This window comes from Aulostomus chinensis, chromosome 9, assembly GCF_037954235.1.
Source record: "Aulostomus chinensis isolate RoL2024-O1b breed Wild chromosome 9, RoL_Achi_v1.0, whole genome shotgun sequence".
NCBI lineage: Eukaryota > Metazoa > Chordata > Actinopteri > Syngnathiformes > Aulostomidae > Aulostomus > Aulostomus chinensis.
In genome coordinates this window covers 15,897,492-15,913,506 of record NC_141328.1, presented here as the reverse complement: position 1 = coordinate 15,913,506, position 16,015 = coordinate 15,897,492, and the positions used below count along the sequence as shown (strand labels likewise).

Sequence of the window (16,015 nt, the reverse complement as noted above, 5' to 3'; positions counted from 1 at the left end):
AGTGCAAAGTGAAAGCAGCGGTCAAGTCCTTCAATAAACACGATTTCTCCGTCCTGCTAAAGTCGAGGAGGTAACATCGTTTTTATCCGCTTCTTTTCTCTTGAGGTGTAAAACCGAATGATTGGAGTTGGTGACGTTTCTGCTGCTGCTCGGCTTTATGAGCTCAGGTGTAAAAGGTTCCATTATCAAACGGGCTGACAACTTCCTGAAACGGGAACTCGGGCTAAACGAAGCTGGAAATTGTTCTTGTCGTCTCATACGATCTTCTGTCTACGGAGCCCCTGTTGGCACTCGGGGATTCGTACTTCGACTTTAAACTCGTACTACGACTTTGACAGACAGCACTGCGGAGCCCGTCCAGCAGGGGGAGTCAAGCACTGCGGTGTGAGTTGGATTCGGTGTGGTTGAAGGCTGAGTGTCGACACTCTCTGCTGCTCTTTTACCTGATGTGTGTGGCGGGTCCTCATCCATGATGTCTGCATCAGGGGTCGCCGGAGAGCAGACCAGTGCTTTCCTCCTGTTGCAGTGCTGTTGCTGTCTTTTCTGGAGGTCTGTGAGAACAGAGTGTGCACTCCGGGGCACTGAGGGCTGGAGAATAGAGCTGGAGCCTGCTAGAGTGCTCCTCAGTACCTTCTCCTTCTTAATCACCTGCTTCACAGTTTTTACAGTTCTCTCTGCTTGGCTATGAGACTGTGCATAGCCTGGGCTAGAGGGAGTGAGTTGGATGCCCTATGATGTTGCAAATCTATGCATTTCATGATTTTACTCTCCAGCTCTTCCCAGATCTCAGTGTGATGTGCGACCTGTCCAGGGTGAACCCCTCGTCTCGCCCATAGACGCTGGGATAGGCTGCAGCCCCCCTGCGACCCTTGACAGGAATAAGCGGAAGACGATGGATGGCTGGGTCTCAGTGTGATTTGTTCTCACCTCGTGAAAACAGTTAAAATGCTGTTTATTCAAAAACTGTTGACAGTGGCTCTTTTGCTGGTAAAACCCTTAATAACTTGTTAGATATAAAGCTTTTATTCTTAATGTTTTGCTCCTCCAGTCCTCCATCTTTTATTTCGATGCAAATAAATCCGTTCAGCCAAATACAATGTAAAAAAAAAAAGAATGAAACGTGTTCTCTCTCTTCACAGATAACACAGGAAGTTCTCTGTGGTCCTGCACTCACATGTCATCCAGTAGAGTACGAGAGTGTCCAAGGACAGTGCTGTCGTTAGTGTCTTCCTGGTGAGATGCAACTCGACGTTATTAATTTTTAACTTTAGTAATTGCATGTGCAAGTAAACTTCTAATTTACATTTGTAATTCTTCTAGCTTGAACTTCCTGTGTGCAGATCATCAACCAATAAATCAATCAATCTTCATGAACAGAAAACCTTTTAAACATGTCAAAATGCATTCCAAAGAGCTGTACAGGGATTCAACAGATAGTGAGTTTAAATAAAACAAAAAGGACTTGAAAAGAAATGCACATTAGCGTGAATAAAATATTGGTCCTGATTAATAACATTAATGATGTCATGTAATGGGCAGCACGGTGTTGCGGTGGTCAGCACTGTCACCTCACAGCAAGAAGGTTCCAGGTTCAAGTCCCGGCTCAGGCACAAGATCTTTTTCTGTGTGGAGTCTGCATGTTCTCCCTGTTCCTGTGTGGGTTCTCTCTGGTACTCCAGCTTCCTCCCACAGTCCAAAGACATCAAGAGGGGACGAGGCTGATTGATACTCTAAATTGACTGTAAAGTAAAGTTAAGTGTCAGTCTGGTGCAGGACCATGCAGCACCTGATGAACCAAAAAATACATTTACAATCTACATGAAAACTAACAGGTAACCAGTGTGAGGACTTAAAAATAGGTGTGATGTGGGCTCTCCCTCTGGTCTTGGTCAGCACTCGGCAGCTGAACTTTGAATGAGTTGCAGCTGATTGATTGTACTCATTCTTTGACCAGAAGGAGAGCATGACTGGAGTCAAACCTGCTATTTGGAGATGCAGGCATTAGGCTCTCTGCTGCTCAGTGAGAAATGGCCTCACTTTGGAAATGTTTTGACCATAGCAGTCAGTCCAGCCTGACTGCTCTCTGTTGGGTTCCATGAATAAAAACTGTATATTTCTGGAGTGAATACTGATGGATCTCACTGGTGTTCTTTTCAACAGGGCACAGAGTAAACAAAGACTGTACAGAGTTCCGCAGCACCTCCTGTCTGCCCTGCACTGAAGGAACATACATGAATAAAATGAGTGGGCTGAACTACTGTTTAGATTGTGGAAACTGTGATTCAGGTAGATTTCAAGGGTTTGTAGTGATGGAGTCATTCCTGATTGGTCAGAGAAAACTGGGCTGCGCATTAAAACAACCACAGAAATAGTTCCTCTTCTGTAAGATGCTTGTGTGTATGCAAGTGTGGTCGTGGACGCGAGAGGCTGGGAAATGAATCGTTGTTGATATTTCACGATCAAATGATCAGAGGCAGACAATACCATGCTGGGAATTTCACTCAGGGAATTCTTTTGTTTCACTCATGTTGGTTCCACTGGGAGGCAGTAGGCAGGACTCCAGTTTTAACAGTGGTGTTATTTTATTACTCATGATGATCTGAGACTGGATGTCTGTAAACTTCCCTCAGTTTTCTGGTTTTCTCCGTCTCCTCAGATCCACCAGTCGCTCCTACAGATATTTTCCTCTAAATTACAGACTGTTGTGTCATGTTGGCTCAGATGTCATCAAAACTGGAGATGGTCTGATGTTGTCATGGAGTGTAACCTCACTGTTTTACAGGGTCTGGACTCCAGGTAAAGACCAAGTGCACTACAGTATCAGATACAGTGTGTGAACCAGTGGAGGGATTCTACTGTCTGGACTCCAGAGAGGACGGCTGTGTAGCAGCACGCCAACACACACGCTGTCAACCAGGACAACACATCAGCCAAAGAGGTGGGTTGCTTCTGCTGACTGAAAGACTACAAGTAGAGCTGAACTGTTCACCAGAGCTCTGGTTCTGGGTTTTAGCCGTCCTCACCAGAACCTGACAAGAAGGTAGATCCTCCGGTCTCATCAAAGAGATCAGGTTCAGGATCTTGGTTTGTCCTGAAATAACCCTCCTCAGCCTCTCAGACAAAGTCAGCCATCATTCGTAGCAACAGTTGTTCATCAGTTGTCAACAAACTTTGTTTTTTTATTCCAAAGTGACAGTGGGTTTGTGAGATGCTGTGTGAAATCACTACGCCAGTCAGAAAAGTAGTTCCATCCATGTATTATTCTAAATTTAAATTTCTTTCTCAATGAGAAGACAGACATCTATCTGAGGATGAAGAACACAAACTGCATCCTTGATGTCTCACCCTTGTTGATTGTGATCAAACCTGTAAAAATGTTTCACACACTCTCCTCTCTACACACACTTTCTACTGTACCAGAATGTCATGCTTCCTGTGCCAGTTCATCTTTTCAGGAAGTGTTTGAACCTTTTGTCCCTGTGTTGGCATTTATAGTTTTAGTGGCCCTTTGTCACCAATGGCGCATTCTGCTGGTTTAAAGGGCTTTACTCGTGCCAGTGTACAGTAGGTAGGTAGGTTCATGCAGGTGTTAAGTGCATCACACAGCAACTGTTCAGGCAATACTCTTTGTTGCAGATGTATTTAGGATCCACAAAAATACTCATTAAAACAACACACAAATGCTCTGACCAGCGGCGTGGCCCGGTCAAACACTGTATGACTTCCCCAGCGTGTGCGCCTGCGCTGATTAACCCGCCGACATTTGTAGAATTCTGGCAACATCCTGAACAGACACCGCCACCTACTGACACAAATGGGTATAACACCAGAAAAAAGTACATGACCAATCTGGCTCCTAAAAGAGTTACTGTGTGTTTAGTACTTGCTTGAAACACTGCAGCTCATGAGGAGGTAGAAGGAGGTTAGGATTTTGTTGGTGTTTGTCTTTTATCAGGTTACACCAAAACGACCAGTGATTTTCATGTGACTTGGTGGAGGGATGCAGCACGGAGCCAGGAAGAACCCATACCATTCTGACACAGATCAGTTCAACTCATCCTCCAATTTCATTTTCGGCATGGATGTTTTTTGAGTGAAGTTTGTCCTCTTCTAACTGTTAGTCTCAGCAGAAAGACTCTCATGGGATCACGTTGAGAGAGTCCTTTTATTGGGATGAATCCAAAACCCAGACCTGTGCGGTGTTCTTACTGTTTGATCAGCATGCTGACACGGCGCCTTGTCAAATTAATATTTCTTGGTAAAAGTGAGGGGTTCATTAACAAGTGTTTGAAAACGTTTTTTTAAGAAGGAATCCTTAAGTGGACAAAGAAGAATTCTGAAATCATTTTCACATGAGTAAAAACCCTGTGAACCTGAAGCTTTTTGGGGGGATGTGAGGTTTTCAAGTGTTGGCTTGAAAATCAATGAAACAGGTTTTTCATCACTCCAGGATTTGACACTGTGATGACTTCATTATTTGTGGACTGAACTCAGTGTGACAGGAATCTTTTGTACCTGCAGGAACGGCCTTCAATGACACTGTGTGCACAGACTGCAGAGGTGGAACATTTGCAGATGGAACGTCTACGTCTTGTCAGCCTCACACAGAGTGAGTCAGCAATCACGAGATGAAGAAAGTTGACGAGAGCAATGAAGGTGTGCTGTCTCTAAATGTCCCTCTAAAATGTCCCTCCATGTCATTGCAGCTGCAAGTCCAAAAACCTCCATGTAATAAAAGCAGGAACTGCTGCACATGATACTGAGTGTGGAGCACGAAGCTCAGCTGTTACAATAGCAGTCGTGGTGTCGGTGGTTTTGCTGGTTTCTTTATTGCTCGCTGTTGGATTAGGAATTTACTTCACAAGATGCAAAAGAGAACGTCCACCAAGAGGTAAGAATCTAGTCAATAAAACATGATCATGGTTGTAGTGAGAGCTGAAATGCTCAGATATTCATGACATGGCTCATCATGGTTTCTTTATGGGTTTGGTCTTTGTAGAAGGAAACAATCCAGAGAAGGTAGATCTGGTATGTTTTCCTCTCTTTGTGACACTTCAATGAATGTTCTTTGGTAGGTGGCTGAAGTTGTTTGAGCTCACTAATCAATGATGTCTTTCATTTCAGAATATTTCACACAGAAGAGACGTGGAGAGGAAAACAGTGGAGCCTCTGGTGTAAACAGGTAAGATGGAGTGTTGCAGCTCTCTAAGTGAACTACACTGAGACGTCTTTACCAATGATGTCTGCTCTCTTTAGAGTGACTCCACCCTCATAAGGAAGTGTGTGGTCACTGCCCATGGGACACTGCAGAGAGGTGACCCCTGCCTGCCACCTGCAGAATTACAGATGGGGACCACTGAGAGTCCAGAGAACTGACCCAGGACCCTCCAGACTGGTGCCTGAGGAACCACCTCCAGATACATAACAGCACTGCACTTTATAAGAAGGGACCGAGGAGACTCCACCTGCTCAGGTCCTTTGGAGTGGGAAGGGGGGACTCCTGAGGACCTTCAACACTGTGGTGGCATCAGTTATCTTTTATGGAGTGGGACAGCAGCATCTCAGCTGCAGACAGGAAGAGACTGGACAAACTGATCAGGAAGTCCAGTTCTGTCCCAGGATGCCCCCTGAACTCAGTAGAGGTGGTGGCAGAAAGGAGAATGATGGGCAAGTCTGATGCACAGTGACTCCCACCCCATGCACAACACCCTGCCAGCACTGGAGAGTAGTGGTCATGATTCTGGATTTCACACTTTGATATGACATTTTGAAAAATATTGATATTTAATTCAATTTTTGAAACTACGCAGCCACTCAGAACTTTGTGTAAAACATTTTTTATTTAAATAAAAACAAAGAACTTTAATCTTGAGGTAGAGAACTTGTTCAAGTTATTCTTTACACATTAACATGAGGCAAATAAGTTTTAATGTATGTAACCTCCCTTTGATTAGCTTTAGTTTGCGCTCGCTAACAAGACAACATGTTAAAGTAAACAGCGATAGATGTGATAACTCTTGGCAACACCGACTTCAAGTTCCACTGCTATCAACCTCTTTGAATTCCTTATACAGGTCTGGTCTCTGTCTTGGAGGTGCTTTCCTAAATTCGTCGTGTTCGCTCCTTTTGTCGGCACAGTTCTGTTGCATCTCTTGCATTTTGCTTCTGTCCTTTTCCTTTCCTTGTTCATCCGACTCAAATCCAAAGAACCTCCTAACAGCACTTCTGCTGTTTTGTTCATTTATTAAAACCGGTTGCCAAGGTCCAGCAGATGACATCTCATGGGAGCTTTCACACGAAGAGTGACGACCCTAAAAAAAAAACAAAAACAGTCAGCGGTGTGTTTGTGAGCCAGTGTCTCTGTCTCTATTAGTGTTGTGACGATCACAAACGAACCGGTTCTTTTGAAAGGCTCTTTAACCTGAACGAGGGGAACCGAGTCGCAGCTGGGAACCGTTCTTTTTTCTTCTTTTTTACCTTTATTTCTCCCCAGCTGCTTGGTGCTTATTGGATATGCAAAAAGCATCACACAGCTTTGTGCACGCTGCCTTCACAAGAGTGCCTCAGTAAAAAAACAAAAGCAACAGCAGCGAGGGGTTTTATTGAGGAGGAGGAGAGTCAGACCGTCGCAGTTGACAAAATGAGCTCAAAGAAACGAAGCAGCATTTGGATCCACTTTTCTTTAGTGACAGACGGTAAGGCCAAATGTAATATTTGCCAAAAAAATATTTCTTTTAAGTCAGGCCAGGGGCTGCACGGTGGTGCAGTGGTTAGCACTGTGGCCTCACAGCAAGAAGGTTACGGGTTCGAGTCCCGGCTCGGGCACGGGATCTTTCTGTGTGAGTCTGCATGTTCTCCCCATGTCTGCGTGGGTTCTCTCTGGTACTCCAGCTTCCTCCCACAGTCCAAAAACATGCAATTGGGGACGAGGCTGATTGATACTCTAAATTGACCGTAGGTATGAATGTGAGTGTGAATGGTTGTTCGTCTCTCTATGTTGGCCCTGCGATGGACTGGCGACCTGTCCAGGGTGAACCCCGCCTCTCGCCCGTTGACGCTGGGATAGGCTCCAGCCCCCCCACGACCCTTAATGTGTAGGAATAAGCGGAAGATGACGATGGATGGATGGAAGTCAGGCCGGTAGTGCTCGACGTCATACCTGCGCTATTGTCAGTCTAGCCACCGCTACAGCAGCCTCTGATACCTCTGCCCCCACATCTTTGCCTGACCAGCCACCTGCTGCTGCTGCTACCACTAAAACAAAGCAGACATCTCTCAGTCAGCATGTTACAGCTCCTGTATTGACCCATGGAAACAGGAGAAGATAGATGAAGCACTGGCAAAAATGATAGCCACTGACTTTTAAAATTGTGGAAGACAGGAATTCCAAAACTTCTGCTATGCTCTCAACCCCTCCTATATTCCTCCATGTAGGAAGGTACGAACCCAGAGAGTCTCTGAAATGCATGAGAGAGAAGTAGCATCACTTAGGAGAAGGGTGTCCAAAGTGTCAGCAGTGTGCCAAGAAGGCATTGTTGGACGTCAAGGGTTACCACCTCATTCATGTCTGTAACATGTCACTTTACTGAAGATTTCCACATGTCCTTCTGCCTACTGGACTGTTTTGAATTCAATGAGCGGCACACAGCAGACAAGCTGGCAGAAAAGCTTCATAGTGTTGTAGCAGAGTGGGGGATTGAAAAAGTGGCGTGCTGCTTAACTGACAATGCTGCAAACATGACTAAGGCTATTCAAATAACAGGATGGAGCCACCTTCCATGCCTGGCATATACCATTAATCTTGTGGTCAGAGATGCCCTTAAAGGTCCACATTCCATCATCGATAAAGTTAAAGAGGCAGTGGAATACTTTCACAGAAGAACAGTGGCTGCACAAAAACTGAAGGAGACACAGCTCCAAATGAAGATGGATGAACTACCACTCAAACAGGATTGTGTCGCAAGATGGAACTCCGTGTATTTCATGTTGCAGAGTTTTCTGAGCAACAAAAATCCCATCTTGTCCACCCTGGCCATAACCAATGCACCAGTCTGCCTTTTATCCCAAGAAGAATGGATGACACTGCAGGAAATGTACACCATCTTGAAACCGTTTGAGGAGGTCACTGTTGAACTCAGTGCAGAAAGGTATGTTGTTCAGTAGTAGATCTCTATGGCATGCATGCAAATTACCTGGATTATTTACAAAGAATCAAAGACTCAAAGTAATATGTATATTTTTTGGTTAGTAGCGACGTGACAGCCTCAGAAGTCACACTACTGGCTAGGGGACTGCAAAGAGCCACAGACGATTTCCAGAGGAGGGCAACAACACAGGCAGCAAAACACACGGTCAACTGTTTTTGTACAAGCGTGTCGACTAGATTCCATCCAATCAAACCACATCCTTTCAGATGCCGCTGCTCTTGACCCTCGATTTAAGAGGATGGCTTTTGCTGATGCAAGAACTGCAGATGAGACCTTCCAGAGGACATCAACTGCAGCAGGAAGACTCAGTCCTAACAGCAGCGAACCCGTCCAGCAAGCAGTCGAAGTGGAAGAAGCAGGCAGTGCAGCTGCAGCTGAATCAACTGTTTGGAGCTTTTTCCATGAGGCTTTAAGGGTGGCAAAAATGTATCCAACTTTTTTCTCCACATCTAGGATGACATCAATCGAATAACACAATGTCAGAAAGAATTGTTGTGTCTCCCATTGTTACATCTCCTACCCCAAGCAGGTCGCGGGAACAGTATCAGCCAGGAATCCCGCAGCAGATGCTGTCATGGAGGTGCGAACCTACTTCGACGAGCCTCTTGTTGCCAAAAATGAGGATCCCCTCAAGTGGTGGGAAATTCGGGCCCCTGTGTACCCCAGGCTTAACAAGCTGATGGCCAAGAAGCTGCGTGTTGTGGTGACATCAGTTCCCTCTGAGAGAATATTCTTAAAAAACCAGACTGATTATCTCAGAGAAGAGAAGTCGCCTCAAGCCTTCAAAGATCAGATCGCTTGTCTTCCTTAACGCTAATTTGCCCAAAGAGAAGATGGACAGGCAGAAGAAGCCATAAAATCTGGTACTGCTTTGGATTTGTTTACATTGCATTTTGCTATTGCTCAATTAAGACTTGAAGGGGCAGATCTCCTGTTTTTTGAAAAGGAGCTCATTTGCACACACTTGGAAGACAGTCCACTAGTCTATGCAGAGTTTGTTGTCCTGCATTATAAACAATGTTCTTGTGTGGAAATCTTTGCACTAAAAGCTGTTTTGCACAGAAATTCCCTGTGGCCTGCTTTGTTTTTGAATGTTTAGATGTGGTCAAGGCCTGGTTTACACACATACACAGAATTTGTACAAAGGGCAATTCGAAATAGTGACGTCACTGTCAAAGCAGAGTGATACGGCGCCACCCTGTGGATTATTTACAATGAATCCTGATCAGATTTGAAAATCTAATCCACACATGTCAAATAAGGGTATAATCAATATTTCAGACTAATTCAAACTCATATTGGTGGGATATCTCAATTCATTCCTCCCAAGATAAAACGAGGTAAGGCCAGACTGGCTTCTTAAAACTTAATAAATATACAAATGAGCCATTATTTTGAACGGCTCTTTGAAAGAAACGGCTCACCAAGATCCGGCTCCCCTCAAAGAGCCATAAATCCCATCTCTATTTACCTTCCATGTGGAGTTAAAAAGTAAAAGACACTGGTCATGGCACTTCTGCTATACTGGGATGGGGTTTGATTCCCTACAGTGTCCTGCTGACTGTTTGGATTACATGGAAGCCCAACATATCGAATCCAATGATTTGAATGACCATGTTAGGAATGGTTCCTCCACTTAGCAACATCCACAGCTTGAACATGGAAATCTGAGCTTGTTGTTCAGTTCAGAAAACACTACTGACCACATCCACTACCAACGGTAGTCAGAACTCAGCGCCACATCCAGGAGATCACGAGTCAGTCAAAATACGTTTACCGATGACTGACCTGTACAGGGTGAACCCCGCCTCACGCTCAATGTCAGCTGGGAGAGGCTTCAACCCCCCCACCCCTGCAACCCTTAACGAATAAGCAGTGTAGAAAATGGATGGATGGATTTCCCAATGACTTTTAGGGAGCAGTGAAGCACTACGGCTAGAAAATATATCGAACTGAATTCTCTATATGTTAGACACCAAGGAGTGACAGGTCAGAGAAAGAGACAACAAATGAACAAAACGTTCTTGCAGTTATCATTGATGAGGCAACTCAGTTTATGACGATGTGATGTGTTATGCATTTCATTTAATAATCACAAAATGTAATTATTGATTTGTCTGCATGGACTTGAATTTCCCCTTCAAGGTAACAAAATTTCAATTGAATGCATTTCAGCTGGAAGAAGTTTTTGTTATGAAGCCTCCATGAATTTCTTCAAAGGTGTGATAAAAAGCTAAATTATAATGATTATATTCATCGTTCTTATTAGTATTATTATTAGATATGGTGGACATGAAACACCTGGTTCAATAACGCAACACTCAGACTCCTACTTGTTACGATGAACTTCTTCGTCACACTCCTGGTGTTTGAGGGGTGGGGGCATGTGATGTCACAAAACATCACTGCTTTCAAAATACTTGCATTCATCTGTGTGTCAACCTCGCTGTCGCCTCAGAGTCCTGACAGTGATCTTTCAGTCATGACAGTCATCCCACTGTCCTACCATCTGAAAATCCTGACTCTGATCTTTCAGTCATGACAGTCATCCCACTGTCCTACCATCTGAAAATCCTGACTCTGATCTTTCAGTCATGACAGTCATCCCACTGTCCTACCATCTGAAAATCCTGACTCTGATCTTTCAGTCATGACAGTCATCCCACTGTCCTACCATCTGAAAATTCTGACTCTGATCTTTCAGTCATGACAGTCACAAAATGAAAGATAACCACATCAGTGGACAGGGTTATAAGACTCACTCGCTCAGCTTCATCAGTATCCTTCATCACAAAGACGCCTCAATCCTTCTGCCACACATCCAAACACCAGTGAATTAAATTGTTCACTGTGACCTTCAACATAATCTCACTTGTTTCAAAATAAAAGACTATTTTTTTTGTAAATAGCTGAGGTAAATGGCTACCAGGAAAGGCAGATCTTTAGTTCCTGGAAGCATCTTACATTCAAAGCCCACCACCTACGAGGTGTTGTCCGTCCTTGGAGAGGGAGGCTTTGGTAAAGTCCTCAAATGTAAGAGGACTGACAAGGACGGGCATGAGAAAGTGGTGGCAGTGAAGACCATGAAGAAAAAGGATGGCGAACTCGAGGTAGGACAGTCAACACCACATTAATTGAGATTTACTCCTCTTGTGATGACAGCTTTGCACATCGGTTTCTTTAACTGTATAATGCCACAAAACATCCTGTGAGACTCTCAAGATAGTAAGATTTATTTTCTATACCTCCAGATGGCCTTGCTGGAAGAAGTCAAGAAGCTGGCCAACACACAGCTCTTTGTGCACTGGGAGAGGGCCTTCACACACAGAAGGCATTTCTGCCTGGAATTTGAGTTTTTAGACAAAACTCTGACAGGCCTTTTGGAGGAGAAGAACCGGCCTCTGACTCTGGTGGAGATCAGGCCCATCCTACAGCAGGTAAGTACTACCATATTCCTATCTGGATCATAGAAAATGGTTATTGATGGAGTACTTTTGACCTTGTCATACAATTAATGTGTTCTCATTTGATAACCCTGCAGCTTGCCAGTGGACTACATTTTCTAAAGGAGGCCGGGATCGTACACTGCGATCTGAAACTTGAAAACATCATGCTGGTCAACCACAGGCAGCAGCCATTTAAAATCAAAATCATCGACTTTGGTCTGGCACACAAAGTTGCCAGTGTGGAGCAGGGCTGCAAGATGGGGACCACCCCATACTAGTGAGTAAAGGAAAATATTTGTTTCTTAGTGGTGTACTGGTGACCAAAGATGTGGGTCTACTTCATATTTAGGAACAGAATAGTAAGAAATTTGAAGAAACAAAAAGTGGAAACAGTCTACAGTCCAAATTGTGGCCAACTGGAACCATGATTTCTGATCTGTTCCACCAAAACTTGATTGAAATGAGAATTATTCACATTATAATGCAAGTAGTTTTAATGATGGGTTTGCATTTCCATTCCTTCAGTTCCCCTGAGATGCTGCTGGGGCTTCCATGTAATGAAGCCGTTGACATGTGGGCCGTCGGCTGCATAGCCGGCAGCTTATTCACCGGGAACCTGATGTACCCAGGAATGAACGAGTACGACGTGGTAAGTTCCACCTACATTTTATTAGTGTGGTTCTCCTCCTTTTGTTGCCAGTGGTTTCAAGTTCAAATATTTATTTCATGGGGAAACAGTTTTTAATTATTGATGGAAATGAATGCAGTAATGTTTGGTTAAAAGTCCTCTCTGACCCATCATTGTGGGTTAACCTTGTGTTGTGTCTTCAGATCAGGTACATCATGGACATGCAGGGTCCCTTCCCCCAGGATATGCTAGGAGCTGGCCTGTATACTGACTATTTCTTTGTGAAAGACTTGGATGGACTCTGGAAATTCAAGGTACATAACTCGACTGCTCAATTCTAACTGAGCTAAATAACACAGTGCTCTTCGTTTTACTGCAGAAATTTGACCATTAAGAGTTCATAAACATGTTTTTTTTCCATCAATTCTCCCTTCAGAATCCAGACAGATACCAGCTAGAGACAGGGATTCAGTCCACTGAGAGGAGGAAGTATCTGTTCAGCTCCCTCGACCAGCTGTGGTTTGTAAGTATCACATTTATTGTGAAGTGCAGGTCAAATACTCTGGAGGAAGTTGAGGACACACCTGACCTTGATTGTTGTTTGTTCCAGCTTAACACTATCAGGTTCCTGCACCCTGGTGATCAGTCTGCTGAGACAGCTGATCGCCAGATGTTCCTGGACTTGTTGAAGAGGATGCTGCAGATGAACGCCTCATCCAGAGTGACTCCACGTGAGGTGCTGCAGCATCCGTTCATTTCCCTGAGCCACCTGGAGCCCCATAAGAATACCAGTGTCTAGTAAGTCAATACCAGGATTGCATGACTTCACATTTTCTTAGTGTTGTCCAGTTCATCTGAAGATACCGTTGGATGTTATATTCACTCAACTGACAGAGTCTTTCCTTGCCTTGCAGTCAGATGACCTCCCTTCGAATAATGTCTGGGACTGGGATAGCCCTCCCAACAGGCCGGACCACTGAGGGTCAGCCTCAGTCTAGAAGACAGAAGAGAAAGAAGCCCTATGACGATGTGCGGCCACAAAAGGTTAAGAAGAGGACTACAACTCCTCCCCCACTCACGCCCTGTACCCAGACGGAGGCTGAGCCTAAGCGTGGCTGCAAAAGAAAAAGGCCTGATGATGAGGTGCAGTCACAAAAACTCGCGAAAAGAAGAAGAAAAGCAGCTTGCAAAGAAGGGGATGGAGGGAGGACAGGTGTGTAGACGTGTCTTGTTTCTAGATTTAAAGTCCACAGACAGTATTTCTCTGTAACTCCACCGAGACATGTTTGTGACTAACATGTGATTGTTCACTTTCAGAGCCTCCCCAGTCCAACGTGAGGGGCGCAACAGAGACTCCAGGTGAGACAAGGGCCCCCCCTCTTGTCCAGCAAGACCCCCTCGGGTCCTCCGTCCCCACGTCTGCCACTGCCCTCCCTCCCATCCCCCCTCCTCTTTATTATCATACCCGTCTTGGTCACCCTTTTAACAATCAGTATTTCGCTAACCCCGGACACATAGATCCCCCCTACCAGCCCCCCTGTATTAATCACTTGCCCCCTCCTATTAATCCCAGCCCTCTGTATCTGCCCTACCGACGTCTGCCTCAACAACTTATGGCCCACCTACTCAACCGCCAAGTTAGATATCACCCCTACCAACGGGCCCCTCCAAATAATATTCCCCTTCTAGTCAACCCACACTTTTTATTTCCACTCTACCAAGCCCCCGCCCAAAATCAAGAGCCCCCTCCAGTCAACCAACAATTTATCAATCCCCCACACCAAGCCGCCCCTCAGCAGCTCATGTCCCCTTCAACCGACGCTGCGTCTACCAGCCCACCACTACCAGCCTCGACGCCGCTCCAGGACACCACACAGAAATAGAAACCAACTGGAAGTGACCTCCACCTGCCAAACTACTGGAACTGAATGATCGTGCTGGCAGTTTGAGGAGGGACATTTTTTCACCCCTATGGATGGATGACAGTGTTGATGTGAAGTTGAGACTGACTTCATCCTGAGGATCTGTGCGTGCTCCCTGGCCCGATATGCTTGGACGCCATATGACTTTGGTTGAGGAGCACAATAACAACCCTGGCAGGGAACATCCCTTCCACTGATATACTTGCCATTGACCATTGGACTGCAGCTCCCAACCAGAAGACTAAAGAGGGACAATCAGCTGCTTTGTCACAAGAGAGCAAGACATTTATTTTAAGAATTTTACCATCAAGAGGAAGAGGAGTGGAGAGGAGAGGAGAGGAGAGGAGAGGGGAGGAGAGGAGAGGGCTCCATGTAACCAGATGTGTCCCCCAGAAGTTTAAGCCTATAGCAGCATAGCGATCAGCGGTTCAGAGCTACCTAGAGCTACCTGAACCAGTCCTAACTGAAAGCTCGGTCATAAAGGAAAGTCTTAAGCCTGGACTTAAAAGTTGACAGACTGTCTGCCTCTCTGACCCATGGAGGGAGCTGGTTCCACTGTAAAGGAGCCCAGTAACTGAAGGCTCTACATCCCTGTCTGCTTTTGGAGGAACTGGGAGTCACTAAAAGACCTGCATTCTGGGAGTGGACTGCTCTGGTAGGACAGTAGGGACTAATGAGTTCTTTCAAATAGGATGGAGCTTTATCATTGAGAGCCTTATAAGTCAGCAGAAGGATTTTGAAGTTGATTCTAGATCCTAGAGGAAGCCAGTGGAGAGAAGCTAAAGTGGAGAGATGTGCTCTCTCTTCTTAACTCCCGTCAAAACCCTCGCTGCAGCGTTCTGGACCAGCTGGAGACTCTTTAGGGAGTTTTTAGGACATCCTGACAGGAGAGAGTTGCAGTAGTCCAGCCTAGAAGTGATAAATGCATGCACCAGTTTCTCAGCATCACTCTGGGAAAGGATATTCCTACTCTTAGTGATACTGCGCAGATGGAAGGAGGCGGTCCTAGTCACATGCTTTATGTGGGAGCTGAAGGAAAGGTCCTGGTCAAAAATGACTCCAAGGTTCCTTGCAGTTGTACTCAGGGTCAGGGTGATGCCATCTAGAGTAGAGAGCCCATTAGAGAGCGTGTCCCTGAGGGTACTTGTTTCAGCTGCATATATGTCCTTTGAAAATGAAGGCATTATAGTTCAATGCAAATACATTAAAGAACATAAAAGAAGTGTATGTACAACAACAGGGGAATCTACATCAGGATCTACATCAGTTAAGCACAGAACATTAAACAAAGTTACCAATACAGCAACAAAAAAACTTGATGCTCAATGTTCTTTGAGCTGACGCATGCTCTTCTTGGCCTGAAGCTGAGCCCTGCAACACTCAACAGTCTCACAGGTTGCTGAGGCAGGGAGTGCCGTGTTAAGGTTAAATGATAGCCGGCGCACAGCTGGGAGGGACTTCAGTGCCTCTCCTGTTTCAAAATGGCCGTTCTTCTTAAAGGAGGAAAAAAAGTCCTCTTCCTCAGATACAGTAAGTGGGAGCCCTCACTTTATTTTGACCACAAGGGTGCAGTATATTTGCTTTTTGTTGGCTTACCCAGCAGCAGCAGCCCAGCTGTTTGAAATGAGGTGTGATTAGGCTGAGTAGTTGGATGGTGGTGGGGGCACACAGTTCTCACTGACAGCCAGAGCCAGTGATTTTTTTGTTTTTTGCTTCATTCCACACCAAATACATCATCATTTTCTGTTAAATTAATAACTTTTTTTGTTTTGTTACAATAAATGGGAACATCACCCAAAGAGACCAATGTGG

The 16,015-nt window shown here is 45.1% G+C and overlaps 2 protein-coding genes and 1 long non-coding RNA gene across 4 annotated transcripts; all 3 read left to right on the top strand.

Annotated features, from left to right (window-relative positions):
* On the top strand, window positions 1-2,772 carry LOC147256046 (uncharacterized). The gene is made up of 3 exons (XR_015117732.1): window positions 1-987; window positions 1,140-1,233; window positions 1,321-2,772. It is a non-coding gene; the product is annotated as an uncharacterized LOC147256046 (long non-coding RNA).
* A 6-nt stretch (window positions 2,773-2,778) lies between these two features.
* LOC147256045 (tumor necrosis factor receptor superfamily member 5-like) lies at window positions 2,779-5,866 on the top strand (the record flags this gene model as incomplete). Its single annotated transcript, XM_086215006.1, has 6 exons — window positions 2,779-2,938; window positions 4,522-4,609; window positions 4,707-4,891; window positions 5,000-5,028; window positions 5,125-5,182; window positions 5,257-5,866. Coding segments are annotated over 5 exons (516 nt in total), but the record flags the coding sequence as incomplete, so codon positions are not given.
* Window positions 5,867-11,010: 5,144 nt separating this feature from the next.
* Window positions 11,011-14,539, top strand: LOC147256044 (homeodomain-interacting protein kinase 2-like). 2 transcript variants are annotated; one of them, XM_086213941.1, is made up of 9 exons: window positions 11,011-11,317; window positions 11,459-11,644; window positions 11,749-11,930; window positions 12,179-12,302; window positions 12,485-12,595; window positions 12,718-12,804; window positions 12,892-13,079; window positions 13,196-13,494; window positions 13,599-14,539. In XM_086213941.1, the coding sequence occupies exons 1-9, from the start codon at window positions 11,126-11,128 to the stop codon at window positions 14,162-14,164; spliced, it is 1,935 nt and encodes a 644-aa protein (XP_086070067.1). In that variant the 5' UTR covers window positions 11,011-11,125; the 3' UTR covers window positions 14,165-14,539. The 2 variants fall into 2 exon arrangements, with proteins under 2 accessions (XP_086070067.1, XP_086070066.1); XM_086213940.1 differs by having other exon boundaries at window positions 12,718-13,079.
* Window positions 14,540-16,015: the final 1,476 nt, after the last annotated feature.